Source organism: Saccopteryx leptura, chromosome 4 (genome assembly GCF_036850995.1).
Source record: "Saccopteryx leptura isolate mSacLep1 chromosome 4, mSacLep1_pri_phased_curated, whole genome shotgun sequence".
In the NCBI taxonomy this organism is placed as follows: domain Eukaryota; kingdom Metazoa; phylum Chordata; class Mammalia; order Chiroptera; family Emballonuridae; genus Saccopteryx; species Saccopteryx leptura.
The window spans coordinates 192,723,214-192,740,550 of record NC_089506.1 but is presented as its reverse complement, the minus strand read 5'-3'; the positions used below and the strand labels follow the sequence as shown (position 1 = coordinate 192,740,550).

At 54.4% G+C, this 17,337-nt stretch overlaps 1 protein-coding gene across 2 annotated transcripts in view; it reads right to left on the bottom strand.

The window, feature by feature from the left end:
* The window catches only part of CLIP2 (CAP-Gly domain containing linker protein 2), an 82,740-nt gene that overhangs the window by 43,151 nt on the left and 22,252 nt on the right, over nt 1–17,337 (bottom strand). For both annotated transcript variants that reach the window (XM_066382419.1, XM_066382420.1), the window contains exons 2-3: nt 16,620–16,810; nt 1,263–1,816 (exon numbers count right to left, since the gene is read on the bottom strand). In XM_066382419.1, the coding sequence (XP_066238516.1) occupies nt 1,263–1,816; nt 16,620–16,743 (678 nt within the window). In that variant the 5' untranslated portion in view covers nt 16,744–16,810. The remainder of the gene's footprint in view (nt 1–1,262; nt 1,817–16,619; nt 16,811–17,337) is intronic.

Genomic DNA, 17,337 nt, shown 5'->3' with positions numbered 1-17,337 from the left:
CTGCCAAGAATCTCCCTATCCCAGACACCCAAGACCCATGAATGTTCATCCATAGAAAGATTCCAAACTCGCCGAGGCCAAGCTTTGAGAGAACTTGGGGTATAAACATTTCCTCTTACCCACCCACCCCAAATGCTCTCCACAGAAGCCTCCAGGATAAACCATGGCCCGGTGTGAGGTCTCTGGAATGGGGAGGGAAGATCCCAGGCAGTGATAACCTCTTGGGGTCCCCACACTAGGACCCAGAGCCACCAAAACCCTTTCCCACTCAGTGTTGGAGCTCTGAGCGTGTGCTCCCCACGTTGAGGTAGAAACCCTCCCACTTCCCCCCGGAAGCCTCTCTGATCTGAGCACAGAAACCTCTCCCTCCACCAACTGATACCTCCCCAGGCCTGCCCAACACCTCCGGGGATTACCAACGTGTGTTATTCTCAGCCACCAACACAGGTTCTTGGAGGACAGGGTCAGCCCAGAGCCACCTCAGCCACCCAGGCTCTGGATTTGGCACAGCAGGTCATGGCCCTGTCCTATGTACCTTGCCCTCCACCCCCACCCCCAGACCAGGTATAGCTCACAGCAGGTGCTAGGAAAACATTCCTGCATTCATACAACAGAAGGATAAATCCAGACTCTGAAGGACTTGGGGGCCACTGCTCCCTTCTAACAGCTGGGAACACTGGGCCCAACAGCTGGGAACACTGGAGCACAGGGGCCCCTGGCAGGAAGATTCAGCTAGAGAGCACTTTGGCTCCTGTGACCCAATTTTCTTCTCCATAGCAACAGGAATCACTCTGTTATAGTTAATTAGATATTTGAACCAACCACCCAATCTTCAGCCAGTGGTCTTAAGCCTTTGGTCCCTGGCCTTTCCCAGTACAGGCCTGGTGCATCCATGATGTTGGGCTAGATCGATGGATATTATCAATAACAGGTAACATTTATGGAGCACTTACTAAGTATCAGGCACCATCTAAAGGCATTACATGTATTAACACATTTTAACTTATGAGGGAGGTACTATTGAAATACCCATTTTATAGATGGAAAGACTGAGGTCCAGAGAGCTGAAGACATTGGCCCAGGGTCATATGGTGGCAATCTCCAGAGCCCACTTAACCTGTTTTTCTGGTCCTTCTGTGTGGTGTTAACAAGGAGTGGGTGGCTCAGCCTGACCCCACCTGAGCATCCTGAGTCCCCTCCCTGCCAGACCCCAAGATCCAGCTTGCTTACATGGGGAGCAGCAGTAGGTGGAAGGGACTCACCAGCACACGGTCCCCCAGGCGCAGGTCCTTGTCACCCCGCTTCACGGAGCCGCTGTCTGAGAGGTTGGAGCCCGACTCGTTGCCTGTCTTGACGGAGCTGTTGAGGACGCTCTCTCGAAGCGGGATGACGCGGCTGGTCAGCGGGGGTGTGGCCGTGCCCGAGTGCAGCGACAGGTTCTGGGCGGTCAGCGACTCTACGGAGTGGGTGTCGCTGCCCGAGCCCTCGGCTGTGGGCTGCCGGGTCAGCTTGGAGGGCCGCGTGAAGATGCCCTGCATGGCCGGGCACTCGAAGTAGCGCACGCCGCCCACAGCGCCATCGTTCTTGCCCACGGGCTCGTCCAGCACCACGCCGGCCCACTGGCCGGGTGCGAACTGGGTCTCGCCCAGGTACTGCACCACACCCGGCTTCACGCCGTTCACCCACACCCGCTCGCCGACCTCGAAGTCCCCCACGAAGTCATCGCCCACTTCAGCCGCCTTCGGGCCAGGCTTCTCGGGGGCTGCGGGGGCGGCCACAGAGGAGGGGCCGGAGGCCTGCTTGTGCAGGGGGGAGCCTGTGGGGTGAGGAGAGGGGCAGCAGTTAGGGCTGGGTGCGAGCTGGAAGTGCCAGGACTGACTACCTGATGGAGAAACTGAGGCAGGTGTGGCCGGCGGTGTGGCCTTGGGCAGGTCTCACTCCTCAGGGGACTTGGGCATCCCTAGGTCTCTCCCTACTCTTCTAAACCCTCTAGAAAAGTTCTAAGGATTAAAAGCTCAGGAAAGTGCCTCTTCAGAAGCAGTACTTTCTTGTCATGCAAACTCAAGGGCCAGGAATAAACTCATAATTGAGGGTTACAAGCTGCCACCTCTGTACCGTGGTGGGCTCAGATCCCGTGAATGGTCTCTGCCCCTCACTTTCTTCCCCAGACAGCTCTGGGTGCCACGAAAAGGGTCCCTATTCCCTGACAGCTGGCCACAGCCACGGGATCTTGGGGCAAACCCTCTTACTCCACCCCGAAGCCTCCCTTTCTGCCCTCCTCCTTCCCAAGCCTGAAGCCTCAGGGCTGCAGAGACCAGGAACAGTGGGAGGGAGGTGGGCAGGAGGAGGAAGCAAGTATAGGACTTGGGGCTCTCTGGCCTGAACTGAGTCCCCTAATCTAATCCCTTTTTTATAAGAAGAATGTCCCTGAGGTTTAGCAAGGCAAGGTCCTTGCCTAAGGCCATACAGCAGAAATGAGACTCAGACCCTAGGAGGGGCCTACCTCCCAGGCCTGGGCTCCAATGTGCTCCAGACACTGAAGAGGAGGGGAGGGGAACCAACTTGCTCAAGGTCACTCAGGACATGACGAGGCAGGGCCTGATCCCACCATGCTTGGTATGTGTCTGGCTCCTGGGCCCTATACTCCCGGGCAGGTGGGAGCGCAGAAAGCCTGCCTGTTTGTGCCTCAAGGTCTGGAGGCTGCTGCCTGCCCTTCCTGCCAGAACAAGCACCAAGCAGAGAAGTTCTCACCCTCCTCCTCTTCTACTCCAGAGGCTGATGGGCTTGTGGAACACGACGGGGACAGGAGGCAAGCAGGTGCTGCCTCACCCCTATCAATGATACCTATGTTTCTGGCCCTTTCTATGGGCAACCAGTGGAGGGGGCACAGGCAGTGCTCCCACCAGAGTCCTGTTTGATCCAAGGCCAAGGAACAGGGGGCCCTAGACCTGATTGGATGCTGTCTCAGGGCTGAAAGCCATCCCTTAAGAACAGAGCTTCCAGGGGACAGGGAAACCGCACAATTCCAGGGCAGGCCCAACACACGAGGCTGAGTAGGCAGGTTCTCCCTCTGGGCACTGGCAGCTGTGGAGGGAATGCACGTGGCCACCAGGGCTGGGTAGCCAGGATAGGGGTCCTGACCAGGGGGAGGGGGCTGCCTCTCACCTGTGAGCTGGGCTCCTGGGAGATCAACAAGCTTCGCCTCTGAATTTGATTAACAACCCCAGTCATCGCACCCAGTAACTGATGCTCTGTACTAAGAGGCTGGCATACAGCAGCTTATCTGACCCCCACAGTAAATCCTGTGAAGTGATTTTGTTGTCCTAGTTTTACAGATGAGAAAACTGGGGCTCAGAGAAAACAGGTGCTTTTTTTATTTTTATTTTTTAGAGAGAGAGAGAAAGATAGAGAGACAAGAAGGGAGAGAGATGAGGCGCACCAGCTTGTAGTTGAGGTACTTTAGTTGTTCACTGATTGCTTCTCATATGTGCCTTGACCAGGGGGGCTCCAGCAGCCCCAGTGACCCCTTGTTCAAGCCAATGATCTTGGGCTTAAATCCAGCAATCTTCAGGCTCAAGCCAGCAACCATGGGCTCAGGATGATGATCCCACGCTCAAGCTGGCGACCCTGTGATCAAGCTGGAGACCTCGAGGTCTTGAACCAGGGACCTCATCAAACGCTCCATCCACTGCACCACAACCGGTCAGGCATAAAACAGATGATTTATCTAAGCTCCCAAGCAGTAGGCAGCAGAGCCAAGCTCTGACCAAAGGTCTCTGGCTCTTGGTGCAAGGCACTTTCAATCATCTAACAAATTTATACAAAGCACCTGCCATGCCCAGCCCCAAACCACAATCACCCCAAATCCTGTACTCTTCTGAATGGACCTATTTCTCAGAATCTGGCTGAACCTTACAGTTCCCTACAATTAGAAAATAATCTCGGCCCTGGCCGGTTGGCTCAGCGGTAGAGCGTCAGCCTGGCGCGCGGGGGACCCGGGTTTGATTCCCGGCCAGGGCACATAGGAGAAGCGCCCATTTGCTTCTCCACCCCCTCCTCCTTCCTCTCTGTCTCTCTTTTCCCCTCCCACAGCCGAGGCTCCACTGGAGCAAAGATGGCCCAGGCGCTGGGGATGGCTCCTTGGCCTCTGCCCCAGGCGCTAGAGTGGCTCTGGTCGCGGCAGAGCGACCCCCCGGAGGGACAGAGCATCGCCCCCTGGTGGGCAGAGCGTCGCCCCTGGTGGGCGTGCCGGTGGATCCCGGTTGGGCACATGCGGGAGTCTGTCTGACTGTCTCTCCCCGTTTCCAGCTTCAGAAAAATACAAAAAAAAAAAAAAAAAAAAAAAAAAAAAAAAAAAATCTCATCCTTTACTTCCTCCTATATCAGGCCGTCTCCTTCCATTTCCTGTTTAAGAGAATTCTGAGTGGGACCCTGACTGTGGCCCCCCAGGCTCTCCTCCACCACTGAGATCCCACGAGGCAGAGGTCCCGGTGGCTGAGGGAGGAGGCCCCGGCGCCCTGCAGACCTGCTCTCTAACCCAGCTTCCCCTGGCCCTGCCTGGTCTCCTCACACCTGCACCACTGTCCTGGGCTGTTGTGTGATGACAGGGACAGTGTCTGCCTGACCCGTACACGTGCCCATGAGTGCTACTGTTATTTTTATGGGAATAATTTATACAAAAACTAAGGGACTAGAAACAAAATTAAAGGCTTAGGAGGCAGAAGAAGAGTTTCCAGGCAGGTTCTGGTCACCTAAGGCAAGGGGCTCCACCCTTGAATAAAAGACGAGGGTGGGGGGCAGCTGAGTTCTCTGAAATTGACATAAAATACCAAGTGTTACGTCAGCTAACACAGGCCTGGACCTGCGGGTTCCCTGCGGCTGGGCCGAGTTCCTGGGAGTCCTCCATCCTGATCTACGACAATCCTGTATCACCAGGAACTGCTGCTAGGGTCTGGGGGCCCCACCTACTCCCCACAGTGTCTCCCCACCTCATCAGGTCAGGGGGCACCTTCCCTAGGTAAAGCTGCTCCGAAAAGCAGCCAGAGGGAAAGGAAGCCACAAGTTTGATGGTACCCCAGCTCAACCCCCTTGTAAACTGCCCAGGAGCCCAGGGACCCACCAACAATAAGATGTCAATTGTAAAACAGCAGCTGCCATTTAGGAAGTGCCTACTGCAGGCCCCCAATGGGCTGGGGACTTCTTTTTTTATTTATTTATTTATTTATTTTTAAAAGATTTTATTTATTCATTTGAGAGAGGAGAAAGAAAGAGAGAGAGAGAGAGAGAGAGAGAGAGAGAGAAGGAAGACACAAGGGGGGAGGAACAGGAAGCATCAACTCCCATATGTGCCTTGACCAGGCAAGCCAGGGTTTCAAACCGGCGACCTCAGTGTTCCAGGTCGAGGCTTTATCTGCTGTGCCACCACAGGTCAGGCCGACTAGGTACTTCTTATATATTACATTCTTATCTTGCAGGGTAGGAAAGACGTTACGAAACTTGCCCAGTTACCTAGGCGGGAGCCGGGTCCAGCCGGCCTGGCCCAGAGTGCCCCCTCAATGGCTCCCCAGTAAGGCACACACACACCGCAGATGCCTAGCAGGTGTCAGTGCTGTCCCCATATTCATTTCAGGAACACATCCCTGTACCGAGGGGCTGCATGATGTCACCAACTGAACTGAGTGGTGGAGGCCCAGGTAAGAACCTTTTTCTACCTGTCCTTTTGTTTACAGCTCAGAGGAGAGTCCTGGGTCGAGGGGGGGGGCAGCTATTCTGGGCAAAAAGCTGCCGACTCAGCTGTCCTCCTCCCCAGCTGTCCCGGCCGGGCTGCCCCTCAGGTAATCTCCTTTTTCTCCGCATCGCCCCTGTCAGGGGCCAGAGGCCCAGGGACCAGTTGTTTCAACAGCTGCTAAAATCCAGGTCACAAGCCTGTGGCAACCGTGCTCGGGTGTTTTGCTCCATTTTTCCTCTTTGGTGCCTGTGGCTGCCTGTCTGCGAGGGGCAAACCCTCACCCAATCCCCCCTCACACTAGGGGAGCGTTCAGTGGCCTGAGTTGGGAAGGCACAGAAAGCCCTTACAGAGCCTCCTTCCCTCCAGGGAGCCATTATAACACAGCGGCTAGGCCTGGCCAAGCCCCTTCCCCTATCTGGGCCTCAGTTTCCCCATGGGACAATAAGAAACTGGGTCAGAAATGGCCAGGGTCCTGGCACTGATACCCTACAGGTCCCACGTCTTCTCCGCAGGAGCCGTTCTGAGAACTCAGCACTATTGGACCCAGCTGCACCCTCGCGGCTCCAGGAGTTCCCTGACCAGGATCTGGGCCGGCTCCCCCCAGATTCCTGCACAGAGCAGCAGCGGCTCCCCGCCTAACCCCCAAGAAAGCAAAGGGCAGGCATAAAGACTTAACCCCCCAGGAGCAGCTGATCCTTTCCCAGACAGAGGCATGAGGGAATTTATTGCCGGTTTCAACTTCAAAGTAGAACTCTGATAAAAAGGGCTGATGGAGATGGTGTGGAGTGGCAGCAGCTGGTGGCCTGGTCCAGAAGTGAGTGGGGAGCCCAGAGAAGAATGCAGCCTCCCCTCCTTGCACCAGGACTCGAGTCCTGCCCTGCCTGGGGAAGAGGGCCAGGTCTTTTCCATACCTGCCGAATCTCAGCCACCAGGGAGCCTGTCTGCTGAGCACCAATGTCAGACGCTGGGGAGGACAAGTCATGGCCAAACAAAGGCCCGGCCAGGAGGTGGGGTGGGGAGAACAATAGGACCACAGCTCCAACCTGGCTGGCCACCTGCCTGACTGAGGAAGGGACCAAGATCCGGGGGCACCTGGGGTTGAGAAGAGAAGGCTCATGGCTAATGGGGGTGGGGGCACCTCCCAGAAGCTCTGCCCCCACCCATTACACAGCTTACTCCCTCACCTCCCTGATTACTTCTTCTAAAAGCAGCCCACCCGCATCTCCCTCTGCTCCTTTCTTCTGGAGATTTATGCCCCAGCTTCACCCATGCGTGTCTGCTTCCAGACTTAAATCAAAGCTCAAGAGGGCTTTGCTTTGCCCCTGCACACAGCCTGGCACCAGGTGGCAGTCCTCAGTGCCAGCGGGGCTGCCTGCTCCGAGCCGGGTCCCACTCCTGGAAGCAGGAGCCGTGGTGACTCTGTGCTGGGTGTGTGGCATTGTCATGTCCTCAGCTGCAAGTCATTCCCATTCCTTCAGTCAAGGAAGTGAAGGTCACTCCCGGCAGCTCTGCTCCACCTGGCCCCCTCCGCCCTCTGTACCTCCCTGAGCCCTCCCTGCTTTCCCCATGCTTCTAGGGAAGCTATTTTCAACCCTTTTGATCTCACAGCACACATAAACTAATTACTAGAATTTTGCGGCACACCAAAAGTATATTTCTGACATAAATATATGATCTGACAAAAAATAGGTGTAATTTTGATTTATTGACACTGGATGGCTATTATTGTGTTGGCTATTGTCATTAAAAATTTTTTTATTGATTGATACTTAGAGAGAGGGGGGGAAAGAGAGAGAGAGAGAGAGAGAGAGAGAGAGAGAGAGAAACGATTTGTTGTTCCACCTATTCATGCTGTCATTGGTTGATTCCTGTATGTGCCCTGACTGGGGATTGGCAACCCTGGCATATCTGAAATGCCCTCTAACCAACTGAGCTAACCAGCCAGGGCTATTGCCATTTTTTTATTTGGCAATCTAAGAGAAAAGTGGTCGGTGCCCCCGACTAAGGCAGTATTGCATGGTTTGAAAACTCAGGCGGCCCCCCAGCATGCTGTGGCACACCAGGTAAAAATCACTGTTCTAGAGGAAAGCTAAGACCATCTTCTCTTTTCGGAAACAAACCTGCTGATCCCATGACAGGACTGGGGGCCTCTCTGCCTCCTCCACCCTGCCCGCCCTGGGATCCTCCCTAATAGGGTAGTTAGTCTCTGTTCACTCCTCTTTCTACCTGGGTTCCTTCCAGCTGATGTTGTGCTGGTAAAAGCTTAACAACTAACTCTGGGAGAAAATTACCCTGATTTTGTAGAATTTGCCAGTTTCCATGGTGTAAATTCTCCCACCATGACCAATTTCAAACTATCAGCATGAAATCACTGAACATGGAGTTGGAAGAGATTATACAGTATTTCCACCACAGAATAGATAACCTCAAAAACACGGATATTATAAATCTTACTGTTAGTAAATAGCAATAAGAAGTATTAATGGTATAAACACTACCAGAAGTACTACTAGAAGTCATGTTGAGTATTTATTACCTATGTTTTCCATAGAATTTATTTAATTGTCAGTCCACACAATCTGATTCTTTTTTTTTTTTTTTTTTTTTTTTTTACAGAGACAGAGAGAGAGTCAGAGAGAGGGATAGATAGGGACAGACAGACAGGAACGGAGAGAGATGAGAAGCATCAATCATCAGTTTTTTGTTGCGACACCTTAGTTGTTCATTGATTGCTCTCTCATATGTGCCTTGACCGTGGGCCTTCAGCAGACCAAGCAACCCCTTGGGTCCAAGCTGGTGAGCTTTTGCTCAAACCAGATGAGCCTATGCTCAAGCTGGTGACCTCCGGGTCTCGAACCTGGGTCCTCCGCATCCCAGTCCGACGCTCTATCCACTGCGCCACCACCTGGTCAGGTACAATCTGATTCTTAAAAACAATGGCTGTGTTTAACCTAGCTAGCAAAATTCCCGAAATTTCACGATTGGTTTTTATGAGCTGGCATGGGTTGGCAACACCACACCACGAGTCCCAGCCCACACCACGGATGGGTGGTCCATCCAAGACCCACCCATATTCTCTACATACTCCATGAATGAGAGACAGGAAGAGGGGAGAGAGAAGCACCGAGTCCCTTATCTTCACACAGAGAGCAGGTAGGGGCGGGGCGGAGAGGCCGAGAACTGTCCTTCCCTGATCAGTACCTGGGGAACCCTGACCTACACTGTGTTTCCCTATAACCCAGCCCTCTCCTGAAGCTTACTGCCTGTATGCTAACATACTTCTGCTTTTTAAGACACTAATAAATTCTCCTTGTCAAAGATCTAAATGACACAGGAAGATATAAAATGAAGCTGGGCCCCAAATGCTCTCTCCAGCCCAGATTCCTTCCCTGGATACCAGACCTGCCCATCCTATAGCTGCCTCTTCCAGGATGTTCCCCTGAGTCTCACAATCCACATTCTGAACCAAAGGACCCCCTCTCTAAGAGCTCCTCCTGTGTCCTCCCCATCTCAGGAATGGGCCCCCACCCATTCATTTACTCAGACCCTCATTGCTCCTCCCCCTCCCACCCCAACAATCCAGTTATTCATCAAGATCCAGCAATTCCACAGAGGAAATAACCCCTACATCCACACCTCTGTCCAGGGTCTCAAAGGCCTCTCCCAAGATCAGGCATCACCACCCCATCCGTTTGAAATCTTTGGCTACAGATCATTTTTAATGTTAACCTTTTACTTTATAATGCTACCTTTGTAGTAAAATACAACAAATAAAATAAGGAATGTAATCTTTGGCCCATTTCCCAATGAAATAATTTAGAAAGAAAGAAAAAAAAAACTGACTATCTTATTCACAAAACAAATAAACCAAAAAACAAAATCACACACCCCTGAATCTAAGTGCCCCCAAAAAGGGGATCAGTGATGTAGATGATGATCAAGTCTTTCAGATTATCCAGCAACCTTTAGAGATGATTCTTACAAGGGAAAGTGTTTCTGATGCGATGCTTGATGAGAAAGCAAGGTTTGGGAGTGTCCCAACACACAGCACTGGGCACAAATGTCTGGGGCCGGGGGTATGGGAACACAGAAAACAAGATGAAAAGGAATCAATTTGAGAAAACATAAGCGGGACTTTGCAGGGACCCACAGTGACAGATGTGCTGTGAAGTCTGCCCTGCGCCCCTAGAAGGCCAGAAGAAATGCAGTAGGAGGGACCTACGCTAGGACCTGGTCCCTCCAGGAGCTCGTCAGTTTCCTAAATGTTCCACGGAGCATAGATCCACAGGGTGTTAACAGGTATAATGAAAAAAAAATTAATCTCCAAATTCAAACAAGCTTAAGAACCAATGGCTTAAAAAAGTTAAGGTTATGTTGCTGCAGGACATCTTAGAGCCTTTTATGTGAGCTGTGACCACTTAGGAGGGGCAATAAATAAGGAAATAAGGTGACCACATGATTCATCAGCCAAAACCAGACACCTCAGAGAGAAAGGAGGTGTTATTAATATAGCATCGTGCCAAGACCGCAGGCATAAACTAGGGCTATCCCAGGCAGAACACAGTCACCCTGGCCTTAAAGTACAGCATTTTCCTCTCTGTCACCTAAGGAAACCCTGCCTGTCTATCAGAGCAGCTCCAATGGCCCTCATTGGCAGCCACCCCAGAGGGCTCCATTCTTCCTTGGTTTGCAAAGCCAGGACTCAGGGATACACATCTGCACCCCACCCAGAACACTTACCAACTCCCCTCTCTACCTTTGGAGCCCTGGGACCAGAATGAACTGCAGGCTGGCCATGAGGCTGAACTCCCCTCCCTGGCTGCCCCAAAGCAACACACATAAATGCCCACAAACCCTGAAGCTGCATTCTGCTCTAAGGCCCACCTTCTCCCCAGCAGGTGTTCAAGGCATAGGTCATAAAGGAAGCAATGAGGTCTCTGTGGCCCTCAAGGGAGCCGCCTTTCCCACCGTGAGACCCCAGCCTGGTTCACCCCAAAGTCGGTACGGATGGCACCCACCAATGTGGCCTCCAGGAAGAGCTGAGTCCATCCCTCCCAGTCCACCCTGACCAAGGCAGAACCCATGCCTCTGGCCACCACGGGCCCTCCATTCCCCTGCTATGCTGCCTCCAGCCAGCCATCCCTGGAGGAGGGACCAGCTATCAGCCACTATGGGGCGGGCCTCAGTGCCCGGATCGCTCATCATCCTTCTTGAGCCAAGGGGAACTCAGAAGCCCCCACCCATTCCCCCTACTCCCAGCTTTATCAGGAGGATGAAGCTGCCACCGAGCAGACTCAGCTGGGGACCCAGGGAAGAAAGAAGTGGGTGGCTTACCCTGGAAAGAGCAGAGCCAGCTCCCCATGGAGAAGCCCTGCTGTAGCCACCACACACGACAGGGAGTGCTGGCAGCTGGGACCACACCCCCTGGATCAATACCAGCAACGTCAGGAGCATTAGGAGGCCTCGCCGTCCCCCTCCCCCACAGCCCAGCCACAAAAAAGCTCAGCTTGGCTTTCCCCATCCTGATGCCATTAAAAAGTTTAGGATGTGGTCAGGGAGAGCCAGAGAGGTTGACCTTGAAGGGAGTGAGTGCTGCCCGGGGGCTGTGCTGGCTCTGCAGGAGCCGGGGCTGGAGGGAACCCTCGTGCTGCCCAGGTTTGCAGAGCATCCGGGACAAGTCGCTTAAAATGGGGATGAGGCGTCCCGCCCTCACAGGGTGCACTGAGCGCCAAGCTGAACGACAATCCGGGGACAGAGCGGGGTGAGGTCAGCGTCTAAGACGAGAAGCCAGCTCTGGGGGCCCCACCAGGGGTACGTCTGGCTGGCTGCCATATCTGTAGCACCCACAGGGTGCAGGGGCATCTGGGCCCAACCCAGTAAGCTAGAACTAAAAGCTCTGGGACCAGCCCTGTGTGGGCCCTTTGAAGGGATCAAGATATAGGGGGTGAGCCGCGCCCGCCCGAGGGGCCTGGCCCGCTGCCTGTCTGAGGGGGAATCCCCTGCACTCTTCCTTGACCTCCTATGTCCTGGGTCCCCAGCATGAGGAAAGGCCAAGGGCACACTAGAGGACAGTTGTGACCAACTTAATGAGAACAGCCCACTCCTCCACCCTGCTCACCTGCCCCGGGTGTGACCTGAGTTTATGGGGCTGGGACTGAAGTTGAAGCCCCAACCACCCCACCCCTGGGGTGGGATGGCAGGTGCCAGTGGCCTGAGCCAGATTTAGACCCAACCCAGCATGAACCTCGACTCCATCCCTGCTGCGCTCTGGTCCTGTAACTCTGGGCAACTCAGCTGAGAGCTCCTAGCCTCAGTTTTCTCATCTTTAAAATGGAGAGAACAGCAGTTATCTCATTGGGTGGTTAATGAGAAAGAAATGTGGTAAGATGCCCGCTGGAGAGCCCTCTTGTGACAGAGCAAGTGTCAAAGTTGCCCCTCCTAGACAGGACATCTTGGGCAGGACCACAGTGCAGAGGATAGGAAAGGTCCCTCAAGAACCTGCCTGCCCCATCAAAGCAGCAAGGGCAAAGGGAGCTCGACAGTGGCTGGGGTCTGTCCCCTCACTCAGCAGCCCCGATCCTCCCTACGTCAATGCAGTCCTCTTTTTGTTGGGGCCAAGAGGGACACCCCTGACCTGGCCTGCCCAACCTGAGGTTCAGAAGCGAACCCCAAGGCAGGGCTAAGGGCCCCTGTTCACGATGTCTCACAGCCCCTTTCCCACAATTGCAGGGCGGTGTCGGACCCTGCCTGACAGCTGCAGGCTGGTTCTGACCAGAGGGAGGGCCACACACCAGCAGCAGTCTGGGGCTGCCAACCTGGAGGCCTGAACCCCCTCCTCTTTCAGGTCCAGGCTAGATTACAGACCCCCAGTCACAGCTCCCGAACTTCCATGTGGGGCCCTGACTCCTGTCCCGGCCCATGAGCAATACCCCCCTTGCCCACTCAAACTGCTCTCTGGTTCTGACATGTCAAACCTCAGGGCCTCTGGAGCCGCTGTTCCCTCTGCCTTGATGCTCTTCCCCTAACCTCAGCGGGGTTGGCTCCTGTCACTCAGATCTTTGCACCAATGTCATGACCTAAGCAAGATCCTCTCTGACATCCTTATCTGAAGCAGCCTCCGGGTGCTCCCTCCTGTTCGGCTGGGCTGCCCTGGACCTCACTGCCCCACCCAGGCCTCTGCCCACAGGTGGGACCCAGACCTCCCTCCTGTGCACCTGCTCTGACCACCTCTGGGCCACCTCCTAGTATGAGAGACCCCCTTACGGCCCCCTTGGTTCTGCAGCTCTGAGTGTCACAGCTCTGGGGACCGACACAGGCCCTCTCATCGCCAGCGGGCAGGGGGTGGGGGCATCAGCCCAGGCCCAGCTCTTGGCCAGACCCTCTGCCAGAAGGCTGAGCTCATGCTTTGGGAGGCAGCCACTGCCCCGATTCCCAGAAGAGACTCCAGCTTTTTACTGCCCCCACCCCTACCCGGTTCCAGCCTCCGGCAGAGCCATCCCCCAGTGCCCCAGTGCCCCTCACTCGGGGTCCCAGCCTCCGATGGGGTGGCACCTCCAGCACCTGGGAGAGCAGATGGCTAGTTCCGGGGGGGTAGGGGTGGGGAAAGGGTCCCGAGGGGCCACAAGAGTAGGGGGGGCACAGTCCTGCCCTGGTACTTCCACTGGCCCCTCCTCTCCAGAGACTCTGTCCCTGGAGTAGGGACAAAAGCAGATCTGGGTGTTAAGGAGTCAAAAATCTCCCTTCCCTTCTCGCAGGGCTCCTCTGCCTCTGCCAGCTCTGCCGGCTCCGTACTCCTGCCCTCGCCCGGGTGTCTGTAGAGGCAGCTGGTGCCAGAGGAGGGCGGGCACCACCGAGCCCAGCTGCAGCCTCTCATGCCCACGTGGGGCTCTGTAATCAATCGGACATTCATGCAGGGGCACCTCCTCTCTCTGGAACAGCCCTTCGGGGTAGAGGGGCTCAGGCCAAGCCAGATCACCCAGGCCCCACCTTCAGGGGCTGCCGGACCACAGCCAGCATGCCACAGTGTATGCTCCAGCCCCACCCCCTTGAGTGGCTACTGTGCAGCTGTTCAAAAGGACAGCAAAGACACTACGGGAGCAATCAAACGTGAAAAAGGAAGATGCAAATACGGGGGCAACCTATGATTTAATCACTTAAACCAATACGTGCAATAGAAAGAAAGATTGGGAAAAAATATGCCCCCGCGGTGGCTGTGATGAGGTTCCATGGAGGGGTGCTTCTTTTTTTTATCACTTTCAAGTTTTTCTGGGATGAGATTATGGATGGGTGGAAGGAAAAGAAATTACTCTCTAATGAGTTTTGTACCTGCAGGCACTGCACTGACTTGATCCCATCAGAGAGATGCTATTATCCCATTAGTGGCTCAGAGAGGTTAAGTGACTTCCAGGGCAGAGCACATTAGATCTGGATCAGAGCCAGGCGCAGGCCTCTCTCGATCAGGGGGGCAGCACTGAGGAAGGAACCCAGAGGTGCCTGGGGCTCTGCCCAGTAGAGAAGAGGGTCACGGCAGGCCTGGCTGCTGCCCGTCTCCAGAGAGTGGGCCGCACAACCGCCAGTCCCAACCCCCACTGGACCAAGCTCAGCCCACCTGGTGCCTCTGTCCACACTCTTCTCCACTGCCTGCAAGTCCTCCTCTCCCTCTTCCATACCCCCCAGTCCCAAGGCTATGCCTTTCAGGTTTCCTCCAGGAAGTCTTCCCTGATGGCCCACTTATGGTGGTCAGCCCCTTGACCTCTGAGAGCCCTGGCAGTGAGTATAGACATCCTTGCTGGGTGACCACATGTCACTGGTCTCCCCAACCTGTCCTCTTAACCTCAACAGCCATTCTGCATATGGTGGCCTGAGGGGTGTGTACTCCTTTGCTAAAATCCTCCAACATCTTCCATCACACTTGAAACAACCCCAAACTCCCACCCTTCATAATCTGCCTGTCACCCTCAGCCTCATTCACACTCCTCTCTACCCAGACCCATCTCCCTTCATAACAAACAATTCATTCCTGCCTCATGGCCTTTGTATCGGAGGTTCTCTCCACCTGGAACACCCTTCCTGCCTTGTTTTCTCCCCTCTGGCTTTTTCTCATCGCTCAGGAGTACGTCCCAAGAGTAAAGGGAGGGCCTGACCTGTGGTGGCGCAGTGGATAAAGCGTCGACCTGGAAATGCTGAGGTCGCTTGTTCGAAACCCTGGGCTTGCCTGGTCAAGGCACATATGGGAGTTGATGCTTCCAGCTCCTCCCTCCCCCCTTCTCTCTCTCTGTCTCTCCTCTTCTCCTCTCTCTCTCTAAGAGTAAAGGGAGAACTGCCACCGGGGAGGGAAAGTCTGGACCCTCAGACGAGGATGTACTGGGCAGACCTGGCTGTGCAGGTCACCTGTGGGCCACTCTGCGCAGCTTGCTCACCCTGTCATGCTGGTTGCTGAGTTCTGCCAGTGACCTGGTTCTGCCAACTGCCCAGGCCTTTGGCTCAAACTTTCCTTGACCCAACCAGGGTCCAGATTTCCCAGTCTGGCCTCTGGCTGTTTTTCATCTCTCCAAACTGCTATGCCAATCAGATGAGATGGATAGCATCTTACCTTGATAGCTGCAGTATATTCAAAGCAAGGATTTGTGCCCAAAGATGTTTCAACTGCAGAGAATGGGTTTAGAAAGAAATTTTCCAACTCCTTCTATCATATTTCTTTTGATTCACAACCCTCCAGTGGCTTCCCACTGCTATTAAGATGATAATAAACTCCCTGCATAAGCCCAAGCTGCCCCCACCCGGTCCACCATCTCACCAGCACACTTCTCACCGGTCATGCTCCAGCCTCACCTAGTTTCTTTCCCTCCCTGTATTCCCGCTCCTGCCACTGAGGCTTTGCACATGCTGTTCCCTCTGCCTAGAATACCCTCCCCTCATCATCTAGTGAACTGCCACCTTCCAGACCCCCACTCACACATCCCACCTCCCAGGCCTGGTCAGGCCCCCATTATAAGATATCATGACATTGGGCCTCCCCCACCCGACTGGCAGCCCCCGAGTGCTGGGACCACAGCCGCTTTTGCTCAGAAGGAGAGCTCTAGCGCTTAGGGGTTAGGACTGTGCCAACAAAGCAGGCCCTTGACTTATATGTGTTGAACGAACAGAATATTTTACAGCCACTTAAAAACGATAAGCATGTGAAGTTTTTATGATATGAAAAATTGACCTGTTTATAGTAGATGCAAAAAAGCAGATTTCCGAGTTGTAGATGCAGCATGATTACATATACATAAGAAAAAAGGGGTAAGGACATAAACCAAAATAATAGTTGCCTCCAGACGGTAGGATTATCAGCAATTTTATTCCTGCATTCAACTTCCCACACATCCCACAGGGTCGATCATACTTTTATGATCAGAAAAAGCAAGTAGCAGCTGTTCTCCACCATTTGCCTTCAGAGCTGGTGCTCCCAGCCAGGGCGCCCTCCGCCCACACACAGGAAGACTAGAGGTCAGATAAAGAAAGGTTAAAGGGCATGGTTCTGGGTGGCAGACAAGCAGGCTGATGGGAAGATGGGGCTGGTTCCACCAGGACAATCTCAGACCCTAGAAGGGAGACAGAAGGGGGCAGAGTGGCCTTGGGCAAGACGCCAGGCCTCTCTGGAACTCCATTTCCTCACCCGTGGTGGAGCCAATAGTGGTTCCTGCCTCCTGGGCTGGCGGAGTGTGAACAGGAACAGCACACGTAAAGCGTGCACTGGTGCCGTCACTAATTCATCGCTCAAGGCATCACAGTCAGACAGAAAGAAGAAGGTCCATGTACTGCCGGCCTCCAGGCTGGTCACAGAGAGGCCCTTCCAGGAGACACACGTTCCCACCCAGCCCCTCACCCTACCCCCAGCCCTGCGCACCTTCCTTAGATCCGGTGGCTGCCGCCGTGGCAGAGGCCGAGGCTGACCCGGAGGACGTTCGGCCCATGGGGCTCGAGTGTTTCCCCCCACGGCCGGGGGGCTTCAGGCCACTGGGCTTCTGCATGGTGGTGCCACTCAGTGGGTGGGTAAGGGCCCGTGCAGGTCACGTTCTCTCTGCCATCGTCACTCACCTGCAGGCAAAGAACAGGACTGATCAAGTTGTAACAGCACCCCGATGCCCACACAGTGGGATTCCAGCACTGCCAGATAGACCATCGTCACTCCCTTTTCCTACATAGGGAAACTGAGGCACAGAGCAGTGGCAGCAAGTGTGGGCCCAGTGTGTGGTAGTGTTGCCAGGACAAGTGTCCTAGTCGGCTGGACTCAGAGGTCTGATACATTCTATCTATCTCCTGGGCCCAGGGGGCGAGAATCAGGAGCAAAGTGGCTTGGGGTCTGCAGCAATGAACCCCAGCAGCCCCATACTAGGACTATGAGGGTCAGCACAGCCACCAATGGCTGAGCGTGGCTCTCACCATGGAGTAGAGGCCAGTGTGGATTCCGACACATGGCAACCTGGTGGTTTACTCTCCGTGAGCCTCCAGGCTCTCTTGGACTACTAGCCAATAACTCATAACCCTCCTGATACGGGCTGGACAAAGCGACATCTAATCTCATCCACCAGCTCATTGTTCTGCCTTGCCACAGAGGCCACACT